The sequence below is a fragment of the Plasmodium brasilianum genome, chromosome 12 (assembly GCF_023973825.1).
Source record: "Plasmodium brasilianum strain Bolivian I chromosome 12, whole genome shotgun sequence".
Taxonomy (NCBI): Eukaryota; Apicomplexa; class Aconoidasida; order Haemosporida; family Plasmodiidae; genus Plasmodium; species Plasmodium brasilianum.
The window spans coordinates 818,247-837,500 of record NC_090125.1 but is presented as its reverse complement, the minus strand read 5'-3'; the positions used below and the strand labels follow the sequence as shown (position 1 = coordinate 837,500).

The 19,254-nt window shown below is 27.7% G+C and overlaps 3 protein-coding genes across 3 annotated transcripts in view; 1 reads left to right on the top strand and 2 right to left on the bottom strand.

Moving 5' to 3' along the window:
* The window catches only part of MKS88_004159 (AP2 domain transcription factor), a gene marked incomplete at both ends in the record, with an annotated part of 13,578 nt that extends 2,478 nt beyond the window's left edge, over positions 1–11,100 (bottom strand). The window contains one exon of the mRNA XM_067217312.1: positions 1–11,100. This exon is cut by the window's left edge and continues 2,478 nt beyond it. Within this exon, the coding sequence (XP_067071753.1) occupies positions 1–11,100 (11,100 nt within the window).
* Positions 11,101–14,036: 2,936 nt separating this feature from the next.
* On the top strand, positions 14,037–15,540 carry MKS88_004158 (uncharacterized protein; the record flags this gene model as incomplete). The annotated part of the gene is made up of 4 exons (XM_067217311.1): positions 14,037–14,094; positions 14,250–14,280; positions 14,454–14,536; positions 14,921–15,540. 4 exons carry the CDS (start codon positions 14,037–14,039, stop codon positions 15,538–15,540), a joined length of 792 nt encoding a protein of 263 aa, XP_067071752.1.
* Positions 15,541–17,595: 2,055 nt separating this feature from the next.
* Positions 17,596–18,696, bottom strand: MKS88_004157 (uncharacterized protein; the record flags this gene model as incomplete). Its single annotated transcript, XM_067217310.1, has 1 exon — positions 17,596–18,696. One exon carries the CDS (start codon positions 18,694–18,696, stop codon positions 17,596–17,598), a length of 1,101 nt encoding a protein of 366 aa, XP_067071751.1.
* Between the last annotated feature and the right edge of the window lie 558 nt (positions 18,697–19,254).

The window sequence follows — 19,254 nt, the reverse complement described above, 5'->3', positions numbered from 1 at the left end:
TTTGACATTTTCGTTTTTCCTTCTTCTTACGCGACTTAAGCGGCTTCCATTGCTGCTTCTACTTCTACTTCTGCTACTTCTTCTACTACTTCTTCTACTACTGCTTCTACTACTGCTTCTACTACTGCTTCTACTACTACTTCCACTACTATTACTTCCATTGTCACCACCACTCCAACTACTGCTACTAGCTTTCACTTTCAATAGGTACGCTTTATAAAACGCTTCAATTTTGTTTCTGAAGTAATCGTGATACACCTCCTCTAGACCTTCCAAATCGAGCAGAACCCATTCTGTGTTAAATTTCAGAAACTGCATGAACAGGCTCTTCTCCTCTTCCTTAGTACATGTGCATTCGTTCATGTATTTTAATATGGTATCTCTGTAATGAAAATAATTTTCGTCATTAATGTGTTTATTTTTTGTAAATACATTTTTTTTCTCATGATTCAATCTATCTGAGAGATGAACACTTCTTCCATGTCGTGGGCTCCTGATATCACTGTTATTATGAAGCGAGAAGGAAGGATTGTGCTCACCATCTTCTACTTCCTGCATATCTATATCCTCCTTTCCTTCAATTTCCTCCTCTTCTTCTTCTTCTTCTTCTTCACATCTACCAACTTTTTCGTCATCATTCCATATGACATGTTCACTCGTTAAGTTATTTCCCTTTAAGCATATAGCTTCCTTCTCATTATAATTCAAGGTAATGTATTCATCTGGCATTCTGCCATAGCATTGATATTCCTCATTGCTTCTCTGCTTACTTTGTTCAGTTGAGTGAACAATTTCCATTATGCAATTGTCAGTAATGTTGTTATTTGCATTTACATTTTCGTTATTGCTGAGGATACATTTCAATTTTGTACGCTCGTCATTATCAAGTGGGTAGGTTTCCTTAAAAGAATCTCTTAAGTTAAGTTTCTCTCCCAACTCCTGTATACATAAATCGTTGGCATTAACGTTGTCATTTGTTTCTTCCCAATCATACAATTCATGTAGTTTGTTGAACAGTTCATTCACCTTCACTACATCTTTTTCCTTCTTTGTAACTTTCCTCTTTCTCTTTCTACTATTACTACCCTCAGAAATGGTGCTGTAAGTTTCATTTACACTTAATTCATTTAAATTGATATTACATCGAGGATCACATAACAACGATGATGAAGATGATGTTGGTATCATATTCGTATTGGTGTTGTCCACTTTCACTTTATCGCATTTTTCGCAATTTTCCTCATCATTCTTTTTTTTTTTCTTATAAGCATTTTTACACACCTGGTTATTACTGTGGCTGTTTCTCCTAACACCGCTACTGCACTTATCACAACCAGTGCTTCTACTTCTACTTTCCTCGCTTTTACTTACATTACTCTCAGTCCAACTAGCTCCTTTAGAATTTTCCTCTTCCCCGTTCAACATCGCTGAGCAATAAGTTTTATTCATAAGTATGTCATCCTCTTGACTGTTCTTTTTTCCTTCGTTCAAATAACTGCTACTCATAAGATTAACTGAGCCACTTTCGTCTACATTTCCCACTACACACTTGTCCTTTCTAGGACTAATATCATCGTTCAGCGGTTTTTCTACCTGAACTGTATTAACATCATAAAATTCATTATTGCAATTATTATTTGGGGAAGAAGATATATTACTACTTTCTTTCGTATATTTTTTCCTACATTTTAATCTGCTTCCATTTTTTGTTTTCCTTCTTTGTTTGTCTGAAATATTCAAATTAGTATCCTTTAAAACAGGAATGTTAATACTAATGTTCTCCCTTGTAATGCTACCCTTCTCGTAGTTCAATTGGTCCTTGCAATAGTTTTCCGTAGAACTAACACTTCCTAAATCCCTGTCAACGTTTAGATAACCAACATCGTTTATAACAGGGTAGCCATCACTTTCATTAATTTGATTATGTTCAACATTTTTATCATTTGTAAAAATGGCTTTCTTGCTTTTATTATTCGTTTTGTTTTTATTTTTTTTCGCTACATTAACATCTGTTTGATTATTACTACTACTTTTCTGTTTTTTCATTTTACAGCAAACATCTAATGTATTTTTATTTTTAATTTTTTTCTTATTTTTATTTTCTTGCTCACCATTATTAAAAAGATTTAAAAATGCATTGACATAAAAAATATCTCTATTAGTATTACCATCTGTATCACTTGCTGATGATGCTGATACTGCTCCTCTTTCTAACTTTATTTTACTGTTATTATTCAAATTATCATAATCGTCATTTAAAATAGCATTAAATTCTTCTTTTGCTTTTAAGGAAAAAATATATGCATGTGAATCTGGGCTTAAATTCTTTAATCTCCATTCAATTGATTTCTTTTTAGCTAACAAGTTTCCATATTTAAATGATGAGAAAAATTTTTTATACCTAACCCCATTTTTATATACAAATGTAGACCATCCATTTCTTGTAGGGTCATAAGATATTCCTCTATATTTTTTCTTAATTAATTTATCAGTAATTTCTAACATTTTTTTTAATTTTGCTTTATTCATATCGTTAGATATATTCTTTTTTTCATTTCCTATATTTTTACTCCCTGACACGTTTTTTAAGCACCTTGATTTTTTATCACCCCTTACCCTCAATTTAGGGGAGGGTGTATTTTCATGAGTATACACAGAATTATTTTCTAAACTGTTTAGAGTACAATTTTTTGAAAGGTGATATTCCTTACTACTATTATTATCATCTTCGTCTTCCCCTAAGTTGCAGTTGTCCTTTCCTTTTTTGATACCCCTTCCGGGAATATCGTCCCCCTTGTTATTGCATTTGCTGTTACCACTTCCATCACTACCAATATGATTCACATCAACATTAGCATTATTGTTATGGATACCTATATTTCTACTTCTATTGCTACCGCTACCGCTACTTCTACCGTTACCTCTACCATCAGTTCTACTGCTAATCGTGAGTAAGGGGTTATTTTCTTCCTCGAACAATTCATACTTGCGACTCTTCTCCATGGGCCCTCTACTCGTATTTGTACAAATATATAGTGCACCATCATTTAGCCTGTTCATTTGTGATTCATCATTACCATTGAAATTGGAACTATTAATTATTATATTATTATCAAGTACATCATCACTAATAATTGATGTATTTTTCGTTATTATTTCATTGCTGAACAAGTCGTTCTGAAGGTCATTCTTTGCGCTTCTGTAATATAGCAGATTCGGCGGAGTATTTGTCGTGCTGTAACAGTTTACATTTGATTTTATAATGTCGTCGTGGCTTCTTAACGATATGTCATTCGTGATGCTATTTGTAGCACTATTCGTAATCTTGTTCTTAATGATTCCATTATCATCATTACCACGGTCATAACTATTGCCACTTTGGCTACTTTTGCCACTATTACCATTACTATCCTTATTGTCATTTATATTTCCGGTTATCTTGCCCCCTATATTGCCACTTATATTTCCGGTTATCTTGCCCCCTATATTGCCACTTATATTGCCACTTATATTGCCCCCTATATTGCCACTTATATTGCCACTTATATTGCCACTTATATTGCCCCCTTTATTGCCACTTATATTGCCGCTTATATTGCCGCTTATATTGCCGCTTATATTGCCGCATATATTGCTACTTATATTACCACCTATATTTCCACTTATTTTTGCGCAACTGATGGTATCATACCTTTGCGAGTCTTCATATATAGTGTTATTCCCTCTTAAACCACTGTTAATATGGACATCATTTAGCATCTCATTATTGATACTACACAAGTTTTCACTCTCCATTAAACAGTTTTTATGCTGATCATTAACTGTTAAGACATCATTCATAAAGGAGTTATTCATAAAGTTTTCTTGATTTAACAAAGCACTGTTGGTCATGTTATATCTGTTCAAACCGCAATTTGGTAAATGACCATTTAAATTTAAATTGTACTGATGATGTGATGACGATTCATTTATTTCGCATTTTATTTCATCATTATTTAACATATTGCTATGATTCACATATGCTGTAGTTGAATTATCATTTGGATCAGGCATATAAATATTATATTGATTCTCCAAATTAAGTTCAATATTATCAGTTGTATCAATTTCTTTCAGTAAATAGTTGTTACTGTTGTTAAAATGTATATCTCCATCAACTTCTTCATGTCTTGTATCTACATATGAATTATCATTCCTTTGTATATTTAATGCACCATGGTAGTTATTCCTGTCTATATCTGTCCCCAGTTCTCCATGAGTATTATGTAACATCTTATGCATTATCATTCTGTTATAGTTATATGTGTTTTCCTTATTTGCAAAATTGTTTGCAATAGACTGATTACTTACATCACATGCTCCACTTTCACTGCTCATATTTTCCCTCATTTTGTACAGAGGAATGCAGTTATCTTTTCCACCACTACTACTACTACTACTACTACTACTGTTTACAGTACTGTTAATGTTAATTCCAATGTTGCTACTATCACCTATTCCTGTACAATCAGCATTATTAGAATTTAAAAAGAGGTTGTCATAACTTAGACTTTTATCATCCTTTCCACGATAAGGAGTTGCATGCTTGTGATGTACAACCATTCCTGCTGATTCATTATATGCTTTTCCTATATAACAATTCGTAGGCTCATTGCTAGGATTAAAATAATAATTATTGCTATTACTTAAATTGCTATCTACAACATATCTTCCACTGTCATTTAAGTTGACAACATTCCTTCTCTGCATAATATGGTAATCGCCAATATTGCCGTTCAGATTAGTACTATTTGTATCATTGATGAGGTAGTTACCACTGATGCTATAGTTTCCCCTACTACTATGGTTGTCGCTTCTACACAAATCCACACCCACACCATTTGTGCTAAAATCGAAAGAATTATCATCTTTCCTATGTTCCAAATTCTCATTTTTCTGCATGTCTTTATTATCACGGGAAAGAACAACATTCTCATTTAAAATGTAACAATTTTTTTCATTTGCTGCCTGTGGTAACAAAGATTCATTATGTACCTTTAAAATGTTTCGCTGCTCTGAAATGAACTGTTTATGCGAGTTGTTAAAACTTGCGTTATTTAAACTTAAATCAGTGTAATCATTTTTGCTTCTTAAACTGTCAGCGAAATTGTTGGAAAAATTATTATCTAAATTATTGGACGAATTGTTGGAAAAATTATTATCTAAATTATTGGACGAATTGTTGGAAAAATTATTATCTAAATTATTGGACGAATTGTTGGAAAAATTATTATCTAAATTACTGACCGAATTGTTGGCAAAATTATTGGCAAAATTACTGACCGAATTGTTGGCAAAATTATTGACAAAATTACTGGCGAATCTTTGCTGTTGATTAGGGGTACTGGTAGGGGGATAAGTTAACAAATTCTCATTGCATTTATCTATAGTATTATTATTACCATTTTCAAGGTCTCTATTACTGTAGATGATGTCCAGATGACCATTCGAATAACATGCTTCTTCCTTACCTGACTCTTCTTTGTTATTAATATTTATATAATTGTTAACAATCTCCCCTTCCTCATCAAGTGCATTAGTTTTTGGTATTAATAACTGATTATCGTAATATAACTCTTCATTCAAACATATAGCATTTTTAAGCTTATTTAAATTTCCAAACCTAGTAGTATTTTTATTATACGAATGAAGGGCATAATTTTCATACTCGGTTAAGTTACAGTAGAAATTTTTGGACATATAGATAAGTTTTTTAAAAACGTCATCCGTGTAATTTAAATTGTATCCCATATCATCATCATAGTAATGATCACTACTATGATTGTTTTGATCGATGTGGTCTATATCACTTGGATCATAGTTATGATACCTACGATCGATATGGTCTATACGGTCTATATGACCTATATGGTCTATATGGTCTATTTCATCGTTATCGCCCTGATCTTTCGAGGGGTCGTTTGAGAAAATGCTTCCCTTTTTCATCTCATTTATCAATTTATTTTGTTTATTATTATTACCCCTTTTTTTAGTCTTGTTATTTAAAACTTGGTAGTAGTAATCACTGCTGTATGTATCTATAGCTGGGTTATTATAATTGATCGTTCCGCTGAATGCCAAATCATTAATATAAGATGTATTGTCAAGTTTTACCTCAATATCAGATATAGTAGTATTTTCATCATTTTTTGATTTTACTAACCCTAAAAAATTATTTAATTTTTTATTATTTTCTGTTAATATGAATTGATCATATTTATTTAAATTGCATATTTCGTTATACACTTCTCTCAATTCGTATTTTATTTTTTCCAACAACTTTTGCGGATTCTCTTCACAAAGTGGGTTATTATTTATATCCAACTTATAACAAGACATATTTTCAACACATGATTTATAACTATTTTTTATATCATCATAAGCAACAATTTGATTATTGATTATATCCTCATCCCACTGTTTTTCGTTCAGACGACAAGTGTGTTTCGTTATTACTACATTTTTTAATGGATCCATTGTTTGGACACTCGCTAGTTTATTCGTGTCCTTAAAACTGCACACCCCATTACGCATATACATCTCACCATGCTCGATATTTTCCCCCCTCTTAGAAACATCATTCTCATTTTCACGAAATTCTCCGTTTGTTGACTCAGCCCAATTATTGCTATCATTAGTACCATCATGACGATCCACTGACTCAAATGAACTACTTTTAGCTGTTGTATTATTACCACTTCCCTGATAATAGTCAGAGGAATTTATTACCCCTTTTGACATATTTATCATATCAGTTATATCATTAATTGACTTCATTATATTTTCTATTTTTCTGTTGATTTCAAATAAGCACCTCTTCCGTATCATGCTACTACTACCGTTACTACTATTGCTGCTATAATTGATGTTGTTAAAGTTACTACTATTACCACCACCATCACTGCTGTAATGATGGTAATCCCGTACACCCCCCCTCCTACTCCTTGCTGATGACAGGAGTAGTGCGTTATCATAAACAAACGGAGAATCATCATGCTTCTTTTTTTTGAGCAAAATTTTTTCGGAAATGTATTCATTATTTTTACTAAACATGGTGCCAGTTTTATAGTTCCTTGCAAAATGGTTTAAGTGTTCCTCTTTATTATCATAAACATAGTCATTTAAAGAATCTGTCCCACTTCTTTTGTAGAACTTGCTCTTATTGGAATTTTTCAACATATCATTATTTATTTGTAACAAAATATTAGAAAAATTGTAAATAATTTTCTGATACATAATATATATAGTTAAATGAATTTTATGTAATTGAGCTGCATTTTTTCTACTCATGAATAACCATATTTCTAATGGTGGATATGCAGGTGGTTGTGGTAAAAGAACAGATAACAATTCCCTTACATATGTATGTCTTTGATGAACAGATGAAGAATTGTATATACCTCTTTTTTCATCCTTAACATTTTGCCTAGAAAATATTTCATTAACTAATATTAATATCAAGTTTCTATTACATAATAACTTTTTATATAATATACGCAAGGAACCTATATAATAATTTAAATACGAAAAATAATTATTTATTTTTGGAAATTTATTTAAAATTGTCTTTTGCTTATTTTCTAGGTTGTATAATATTAATTGATCACTTCTCTCACCCTTTGCACTTATATTTTTTTCATTATTTTTTAAAATGGAAATATCATTATTATAACACTTCTTTAGGTTAGATAACAATGATTGCAAGTAAAAACTATACATTATTTTTTTCTCATAAATATTATCATCAAATTTATTATTAATATCATTGCAATTTTCTAATAAACTAAGTTCAAAAGAGTTACTACTATACTTTCCATTCTGGATATTATTATACAACTTATCAGAACTATAAAAATTTACTACATTCTCATTATTCGTCGCATATCCTCTATAAGGCGCACCCATTATATTACACCTCCTCATTCCCTTTCCCCTTTCATTTTTCGTTAGCACTTTTGCGCTCTGTCCATTTTCCCCTTGCGCATCCGTACCGCAATTAGGGAAATTATCACTACTACTGCTACTCTTGCTATTACCGCTACCACTACTACCACTACTACCGCTATTACAACCAACATCGTAATTATCACCACTGCTACCACTACCTTCACAACTGTTACTACTTATCGAGCTAGGTGCTACACCACAGGAGTTCATGCCACTAGGGTGCAAGAATTCTGAATTGTTCATATATTTTACGCTCCCGTGATTTCCTAAATCGCCCATGCAGTTACTATCGTTTGGTAAATAATTTAAGTTCACCATGTATTTATAATTGCCCTTTTCATCATCAACCAAATTTTCAAATGATCCATTTTTTGTATTGTCATTTGTCAGAAGTGGATCACTTACATGCGCATGCATATTTATGAATTGTGGATTATTTATTATGCTTGTCTCCTCTTGGTTCAATAGAATATCTGAAAAATTATGCACTTGCTGATTTTTTCTTTCGAATTTGGAAACATCTATTTTTGTTTTATTTGGTAATACTACTTGGTTATCATCAACGTTGCTACAACAAGAAGTGCTATTACTGCTAATAGGATTAATGTTGATATGGGTGTTATAATTTGATATATTATAATTCATTATGTTAAAATTTTCATACGTATTACTACCAGTTCCGTTCATATAATTATTTTGTACAAAGGTTTCATTATTATACATCCTATTCTTTTCTGGAAAAACATTATTATTTAATAAATTTTTTTCTATAAAGGCAGGATGGTGTTGTTCATTCTGTAAACTTTCATTGTTCTTTTTACATAATTCGCTATATTCTGATATTACTTGTTTTTTATTAATTAAATAATTTAAATCATTACTACAATTTGTGATATCACCATTATTTAGGTTAAACCCCTTTCCGTCTACCTGTTCATATTTGTCAAGAGAATTATTATTTTCATTATTTTCGAAATAATTGCTATGAAGATTGTAATCATTATCATTTGTATAACTTTTATCCATATGGATATAATTCTGTTGAAGAATAGAAGACGGGTTTGTGTTCATATAAAACTCATAATCACAAGTACCCTTCACATCAAAGAGATTGTTGTAGCTATGATTATGATTGGAACTATTATTAAAATGTACTTTGTTCATATTAATATTATTTCCACTATTGAAATTATTCATGCCATTTTTTTCACTTCTATTGATACTATAATTGGGGTATATGTACGTATCATAACTTGAACAAGTAGCAGCACTGTTATAACTGTACATATTGTTGTATTTTGTTAAATCATTATAATTATTTACATCAGTACACTGTATACTGTCATTAACATTTGTATTATCCACATAATTAAGTAGGTTAGCTTTTTCTAATTTATTTTGGATGTTATCTATTAAACTGTTTTTGTTAAATTCGTTACTGCCTTTCTCGTAAACGTTGTAACTACTTCTGTTATCATTATCGCCATTGTTATCGCCATTGTTATCGCCATTGTTATCGCCATTGTTATCGTCATTGTTATCACCATCATTATTGCCATCATTATTGCCATCATTATTGTCATCATTATTGCCATCATTATTGCCATCATTATTGTAATCATTATTGTAATCATTATTGTAATCATTATCATAATCATTATCATAATCATTATTCACATCATGAACATTAAACATGTTCGTGAGATCATTTATTACGTTTTTTTCGTCTATATGACATATTTCACTGGCATTAACAGGGTCGTTATTGCGGGGTACAATATTATCTTTACTGTGTATAACATTACCATCACTGGCCATTATATTATAACTATATGGCATAATATTACTATTATATGAAGTAATATTATAATTATACGGTATTACATTGCTACCAGTAGCCATAAAATTATTACTATAAGGTATAATATTACCACAATTGATCATAATATTATTATTATACGGTATTATATCACCATAAAATGAAGTTGTATTATTATTATACGGTGTTATATTACCATCATATGGAATAGTATTATTATTATACGGTGTTATATTACCATCATATGGAACAGTATTATCATTATACGGTGTTATATTACCATCATATGGAATAGTATTATTATTATACGGTGTTATATTACCATCATATGGAACAGTATTATCATTATACGGTTTTATATTACCATCATATGGAATAGTATTATCATTATACGGTATTATGGTACTATCATATGACGTAATACTACTATTATATGGTATTATATCAACACCACGGGGTATAATATTATCATTGCGTGAAGTGAAGTTATTATTAGGTTCATTACGAATTACACTGCTTTGCTTTATATATCTTCTTTCTTTTGTACAATCATTTTTTATATTAACATCAAAAATGTCATTATTAAAAAGAATAACATGGTCACAACTTTTACTTCCATTTTGTAGAAGCTTATTATTTATATTATTACTCTCGTTAATTAAATAATTTTTCGCTATCTCCTTATTTTCAGGAAATATCATATCACAATGTGTGTCATAGCACTTGTTACTATTTGAATTAAAGACACACGAATTTTTAAACGGAAAATTTGTTTCCTCCGCATATGTACTACCATTATAACTACTGTTATTATAACTACTGTTATTATTACTGCTTTTATTATTACTGCTTTTATTATTACTGCTTTTATTATTACTGCTTTTATTATTACTGCTTTTATTATTACTGCTTTTATTATTACTACTGTTATTATTACTACTGTTATTATTACTACTGTTATAGTTCGTGTCGTTATAGTATTCTATATTAAGTTGGTTCAAATTATTTTTTCCGTAACCACGGACTTTGTTTAAATCGCAGAAGCTATTGGAATATACAGTTTTTAAAAAAGCTTCATTTAAATTTTTTCTATTATTTGAAAGGGATGAAAAATTGTATTGTGTTTGTTTAAAATGATTCTCAAAATTTACGCACTTTTCATCAGCGGCACGATGAAATAGTACATTATTTCCTCCTCCACTTATGCTTGTATGTACATATACATTTTCATTTCCTTGTTCTTGAGTATTACTTGCTTCTTTACAAAAAAGGCTTTTGTTTAATTTTCCTTGCATTTTTTATATGCATATGTTCCATATGTACATATACATACATATACGCATATATATATATATATATATACATACATATGTACCTTTTTTCTTTTTTGTATTTTTTGCCTTTTTAGAAAAAAGAATAAAAATGCACTCATGAAGGAATCATTATAATATTACATTCCTTCCGTACATGTAAACAAATATAAGTACCCTTGCTGTTTCTTTTCTCATATTTATATATTAATATGTTTTCCTTCTCATATACAATAAATTGTTTACTAAGCAAAAATATTGAGATGCTAAGAATAGTTATAATTCGGTTATATATCCTCTTTTAAGCATTAAATGGATTTATATATAAATATACTGATTAATCGCGTATTCCCTATGATACTTTTTTTTTTTTTTTTTCTTAAGTATTTTTTTTTTCCTTCTTTAATGCTTTTTTTGTGGATTTTTCTTTCTATTGGCAATTCTTTTGTCAGTATTGAACTGAACTCTTTTTATTTTTAATTATTTTGTATTTTCTATATGAAATTTTTTTTTTTTTTTTTTGATATTTTTTACTTGTTCGAATGAAAAAATAATTACCAATTTTTTTTTTTTGAATATTCATAGAAAAATGTATATGATGGTATACTTCTTTTCCCCTTGTCAATTTTGATTAAAACAATAAGTAGTTGATTCTATTTTAATAGAATTTTAAAAATGTCGTTAATATTTAGTAAAATAAAAAGGGGATATAAATATGTTACATTTGGCTTCTATATATTTATGAATTTTTTACGTAAAAAAATGAATTCTCCTTTTTATGACAAAAATTATTTTATTTTGTTTTGTTTTGTTTTTGAAAAAGGAGAATATATGTTACATAAAACGTGAGGTATATAACATTGAAAAAAAAAAAAAAATATGCAAAAGGAAAAAACAGAAAAAAAAAAAAATAAAGAATTAAAAAAAAAAATTATAAATAAAAAAAAAAAACAATAAAGAATTAAAAAAATAAAATAAAAAACAAAAGCATAAGCAGAATCAATAAGACTCGATAAGCTTCAGTAATATGGTACAGAAAATAAAAAATGAGTTAAGGTTGCTAAGATGATTTTACATCTTCATGAAATGCTTAATATTCAACGATCAAATATTGTACATTTTTGTATGTACATAATATTATGTTTATATGCATACGAGTGAAAGACTTTTTTGAAAATTATTTAATTTTTTTTCCTTTCCATAAAATTAACCAAGTTTGCTTGTTTTTAAAAGATGATCGCTATTAAAAATATAAAAAATAAAAAAATATGGGAGAAGTCTTTCATATATATTTATTTTACATAAAATAATTATTTTGCTTTGTGTAAAGACACCCTTCCCTTTTTTTCAGTATATTATTAGCAACAAAAATAAAGCATGCGATTATATATATATTATGAAGTATGTATATATATACGGAATTTTGTATATGTAAATAAATAACACACAAAAGTACATACCACATATATATAAATATACATGCACCACATACACTGTTTACGTATGTTATGTATGGAATATGCTTAAGTCGCTAATATATAGCTTCTCCCCTTTCAACTTATTTTAACATGTTTACACTTCTTAAATTTTAAAAGACGTACAAAAAAAAAATTTGGGATATATTACAGTAGTCCTAAAACGTTTAAATATATTGAAACAGTGTTATATATCAAAACGGAATTGACCTTAACAGATAAAAGGTTTCACACTTATAAAAAAAACTAATTCTTTTCCTTTTTATTATTGCCATATTTAAGAAGAGCTATTTTGTAAAAAAAAAAAAAAAAAAAAGCATCCTTCTCTGGGAGGAATGAATATAAAATAAGAATTTTTTTTTTTTTTTTTTTTTTTTTTTTTTTTTATATCTACTCATATTATATATATATAGATATAAGTGCGCCATAATATGATTTGAAGTAAAAATTTAGATCTTTTTAAAAACTCTCAATCTCTTTTTTACCCCCTTCTTATTCTATAAAATTTTGTGTAGCTTCCTGTTAATGCAAGGTATAGGCTAAAAAACAGAGTTAGAGCGATTAGAAACCTGGTGTATTATATGAGCCTAGTAATGATGAAATGACTGTCACTATGTACAAGATGCTATGTGCTATGTGATCATGTAAGTTTATATATATATATATATATATATATATATATATATATATATGTATACAAATGTGTATGCCACGTTTTAACGCAAAAACTTGGGTGTGCAAATAATACAAATTAATAAGTATTTCACTCTATATGCAAGTTTATACTTTTATGTTTGTATGCATTCACACATGTTTGGGAGTAAGGAACTTCTATAAATTAATTTTAATATTGTATTATTTAAAATAGCTCACCTATCTAATAATATGTAAGGCTTTTTTTATATATTACACTTTGCATTTAACGAACATATTAATTTAATCTGATCAAAATGTGTTATTCTGCTCATCAGAAAAAAAAAAGTAATAATAAAAAAAAAATGTTTATGTATTAATACTACTACTTCTAGTACTATAAAAGCGTTTTCGTTTTTTTATTTTCTTTTCCAAAAAAATTATATATATTTAGAAAAATAATTCTGCAAGAGTAAAAAGTATATATTAAATGAAAAGTTATCATATGCACATTTTAAAATATAATTGTAACTACATCGGATTTTAAATAACTGTTTTAGGTTCATAGAAAAAAAGAATAAATAAATAAACATATACAAACTAACAAACAAACATATGTTTTCCCATATTTACAGGAATATAACAATATTTTATTTTATTTTTTTTATGTAGTCACAGTTATCCTTTTAAATCTATCATTTTGTAATACATTTTGCCTTATAATCTATTTCGTATTTTTATTCTGTCAACGTATTACGTAAATAATTTTTTTTTTTTTTTTTTTTTTTTTCAATTTACTTTTTTCTTATTAAAATGAATAACCAACCTGTAGATAAAAAATACCTCGAGAATAATCAGTACTCGGATGAAGGTAAATAAATCGCGTATATACGCACATGTATATGGGTATACATAGATATATGAACACATATGTATACTTATCCATTTGTGTATACGCGTAAACATAAGAAGAAAGAGTTTAATTTAATGTACAACATAAATTGTTCTTTTTTTTCTTTTTTATAGGAATAAAATCCTACGAATTTATATTTGGAGAGTAGCAAAAAAAAAAAAAAAAAGAAAAAATAAGAAAAAATAAGAAAAAATAAATACAATATATTTTGTTTTTACTTTTCCCCCCTTTGTTTTTTTTGTTACGCACCATGTTTATATTTATAATTTAACGTATTAACATTCTTTTATAATTTCACTGCTTTCTGGTCATTATAGAGATTATATTTCCTCGGGGGGTATATCTGCAACAACCAAAATTTTGAGCGACATACACTTAGATGAAAATTCGAAAGTTTTGGGTACGAACGCAATGGAAATATTTCACCATATATGTATGTACGTATGTATGTATGTACGTATGTATGTATGTACGTATGTATGTATGTACGTATGTATGTATGTACGTATGTATGTATGTACGTATGTATGTATGTACGTATGTATGTATGTACGTATGTATGTATGTACGTATGTATGTATGTACGTATGTATATATGTATGTACGCATGTATATATGTATGTACGCATGTATATATGTATGTACGCATGTATATATGTATGTACGTATGTATGTATGTACGCATGTATGTATGTACGTATGTATGAATGCGCACATGTATATTTTTTGCTCTTCGTTTTTTCTATCTCTTTGAGCAATTTTTTTTTTCTCATTTGTTTTTTAGACATCGGATCGGGATTGGGAGGAGGATGTAAATACATAAATAACAAATACGGGTCATATGTTTATGGAGTGGACATTTGTGAAAATTTGGTTTCAATAGCTAGGACAAGGAACAAAGAAAAGCCTAAAATCGAATTTGAAGCTATTGATATATTAAAGAAAGAATTTCCTTTAAACCACTTCGATATGATATATAGCAGAGATTCTATTTTGCATTTATCTGTAGAAGATAAAAAGAAGTTATTTGAAAAATGCTATTTATGGTTAAAACCAAATGGGGTACTTTTAATAACTGATTACTGTGCTGACAAAGAAGAAAATTGGGATGAAGAATTTAAAGAATATGTTAAAAAAAGAAAGTATGCATTAATTACTACTGAGGAGTATGGTCAACTATTATCATTTTGCAATTTTAAAAATGTTGAAGCCAAAAATATTAGTGACTATTGGTTGCAGTTACTCGAAATGGAAGTTAACAGGTTGGAACAAAAAAAAGAAGAATTCACAAGTAAATATTCAACAAAAGAATATGAGTCTTTAATAAATGGATGGAATAGAAAAATTAGGGACACGAAAAGGAACCTACAAGTGTGGGGATATTTTAAAGCATACAAGATTTAATAATTATAATAATAACAATGAAAAATTAAGCATCAAGAAGAGAGGGAGCTCTTTTTTGTTACATTATAACCCTTTTGAAAAGGGAAAAGTGCTTTCTCGACTTCAAGTTTCTAAAAAAAAAAAAAAAGAAAAAAAAGAAAAAAAAGAAAAAAAAAAAAAAAAAAAAAAAAAAAAAAAAAAAAAAAAAAAAAAAAAAAAAAAAAAAAAAAAAAAAAAAAAAAAAAAAAAAAAAAAAAAAAAATATAATTTCATTGTTCAGAATACTTTTATTATTTTATTGTTTAAAAGAGCTTAAAATGTTTTTGTATTTATGTGTGCACATACATATATAGATGACCATTTATATATGTGCAACTTGTATATGCGCATATAAGCCAGTTATATGCATGCATGTATGTATATAATATGTACATACGTTTGTCCATTTATATGTGTATGTTTCCTTATAAATCGTTATTAATTGCATTTTGGGCTCATAATTCTGTTATAGTTATATATGGGGTATAATTGAAATGGCAGGTCCCATATAACTAATTTATTATGGCACGAAAAATGTATTTAATTATGTAATTTGTTTTGTTTCCGTAAGAGTTGATAAGCAGTGTTTGCAAAAGTTTATTAATATCCATTAGCTGCTGGCAAACTGTGCTTAGCTGCGGATTGTCAATTAAACTACATAATTAAATCTGATGTTAATCTTTTTTTTTTTCGTGTATATTTTTTTTCAAAAAGTAGATCACTAGTGAAATTTTTAAAACTCGAAAAAACAAAAAAAAAAAAGTTTTAAAGTTAATCATAATACTAATTATAATGTTATATAATATTACAGTAAAATCATATTTACATCGCACGTAAAGTTTATGCGGCAAAAAGAAAAGTACACAAAAGAGGAGTTCAAAAAAGCAAATGTTGCTTATACACACACTCTATGCACATGCGTAAAGTAAAACAGAAAATATTTATATGTAAATAAAAAAAAAAAAAGAAAAAAAGAAAAAATACTAACAAATTGTGAAAAATAAAACGCAAAATGGAAAAGGATGAAGGTTAAGCAAATTGTTCTTTCCTTATGGTTATAACTTACACATATATATAAATATATATATATTTCCATCTATCTATATATATATTATAAATAATTTAAGGTTGTTTCATGTTTAAATGTACACATAAAAAGAGTATAAAATTAAATAAAGTTATGTCAGTTTTGAGAAAACATAAAAATGAAAAAAAATGCTTTATAAAATTGTTTGTTCTTACCAAAATGAAGATAATTCATATATATATATATAAAAAAAAAAAAAAAAAAGAGAAAAGAGAAAAGAAAGAAAAATACAGATATCGAGAAGTGGAGCAGTGGAGTAGCAAAGGAACGAAAGTAACAAATGATTATTATCCTAAATTACAAGGGGGAATAAAAAAAATATATTATCCCTTATAAATTAAGATGTATAATTGTAATTTAATTTTTTTAACATTTACATATACACATGTGTATGCACGTATGTACATGTATATATATATATATTTCAAACGTGATGAAAAAAAAGAAAAAAAAAAAATCCATCCTGTAAAATGCATATATTAACATATAGCACCTTTCAACTTTTTAAACAATTATTTCGTAAACAGTTAATGATATATGGCTACAGTGATGTATCACGCTATAAGGTGTATGTGTAGTCTTCTCTTTTTTCATTTGTGTAATGGTGTACTTTAATATAACCTACGATACATTATTCTAACATATATTGGTTTATTTTGATTAATTCTGATGTATTCTGATGTATTCTGATTTATTCTGATGTATTCTGATGTATTCTGATTTATTCTGATTTATTCTAATTTATTCTGATGTATTCTGATGTATTCTAATTTATTCTGATGTATTCTGATGTATTCTGATGTATTTTGACTTAATCTGATTTATACTGATATATTCTAATACATTCTGATTATTCTTATTTATTTTGTTTTGTTTTGTTTTATTTTGATTCATTTCAATTTATTTTTATTTTATTTCATTTATTTATTTTTTTCTCTATCCATTTTTCATCACAACATAGTAAAATGTGGATGATCCTTGGAATAATTTATGACATCCCCTACGACCTTATAATCAAATTTTTGACCTAAAAAATTAACTTCGCTTTGTTTTTTGTTTGAACATCTTGATGAGTCTTCATCATCCAGATAATCTGAAGATGTTAAGTATTCATTTTCCGAATTATAATGTAAATCGTTGAAATCATCTGTTTTATTTGAAAAATTAATTGTGCGTTTAGTTTCACTGTTATTTGAGGAAACATTTTCTTGTGATGAATTTTCTTTTGTTACATTGGAATAATTATCCTTTTTATTTTTATCTTCATAACATTTTTTTTTTTTTGAACTTAAAAGTTTAATTGGTGTTTCAAAATCATAATTATTAAAAAATTCATTCGTACTCTCACTTCCATAATTTGGCTTATTAAATTGTTTTAATTTTAAAATAGGAGATGAATTTATAAAATTCTGACATAATAAATCATTGTTATGTTCTGTACATACATTTTCTCTTTTCATTTTTTTAATTGATAATTTTTTTTCTTTAGAATGCATTTTAGGTCTATCAGTCATATTACATACTGGTGTCTTATCTAGTTTATTAAAATATTTAACATCGCTATCATCACAAGAGGAATACGTATTGTTATTATAGTTTCTATAATGATTCTTATTACGGTTTCTATTATAACTGCTATTATTATCGTTATTACTGCTGTTGTAACTGTTGTTGTAGCTGCTGTTATAAATGTTGTTGTAACTGTTGTTATTATTATTATTATCATTATTATTGTTACTATTGTAGTTACCATTTTCATCATTATAATAGTTATAATTATATTCCGACTGTAACTCGTTACTATAAAATAAACTATACGCTTTTCTTTTCTTTTTTTTGTTTAACATATCTGATGAATGTTCAGACATTATTGTGTTTATAAGATTACTATTAAAGTTATTAAAATCAACAACTTTTATAAGTTCATTGGGATATGACTGGTCTTCTATATCATTCCAACTTTTGTACAACTCCGGATTTTCCGATTGCTTAATCCACGCTTTAATATAATTGTCTTCTTTAAAATTCTCATTTTGGACATTATTATTCATTTTTTTTTATTTATTCCTTATTTATTAATTGGCGTTTATACACACACACACAAAAAAAAAAAAAAAGAAAAAAAAAATTGGACGAGGGGGCGGGAGGGTGAAGAGGAATATGAAGGTGATAAATGAGAATGAGATGAACAAGAATAATAAATGTTGACAAAAATGAGATATACCAATATATATACCTATTTTTACGTGTATAAGTATGTATATATATCGATATATGCACATATCTCTCTATCTATATTTCTCTCTCTCTCTCTTTATATATATATATATATATATATATATATATGCGTAATACTTACGCTTGAGTACAACCATACATTTACGATCGTGTATGTTTACGTAAATATTTGCTTTCAACAGGGATATATATACAAGTATATGCACATATATACATAAGCAATATTATAAGAAAAAAAAAACTCAATATGCACGTATCGTATGCCTTGTACAAATGCATACTCATACATATATGCACATAAAGATTATGTATATACATTGGGTTTTCATGTATTTTATTATATTTCTTTTAATTGTTTTATACTTAAATTA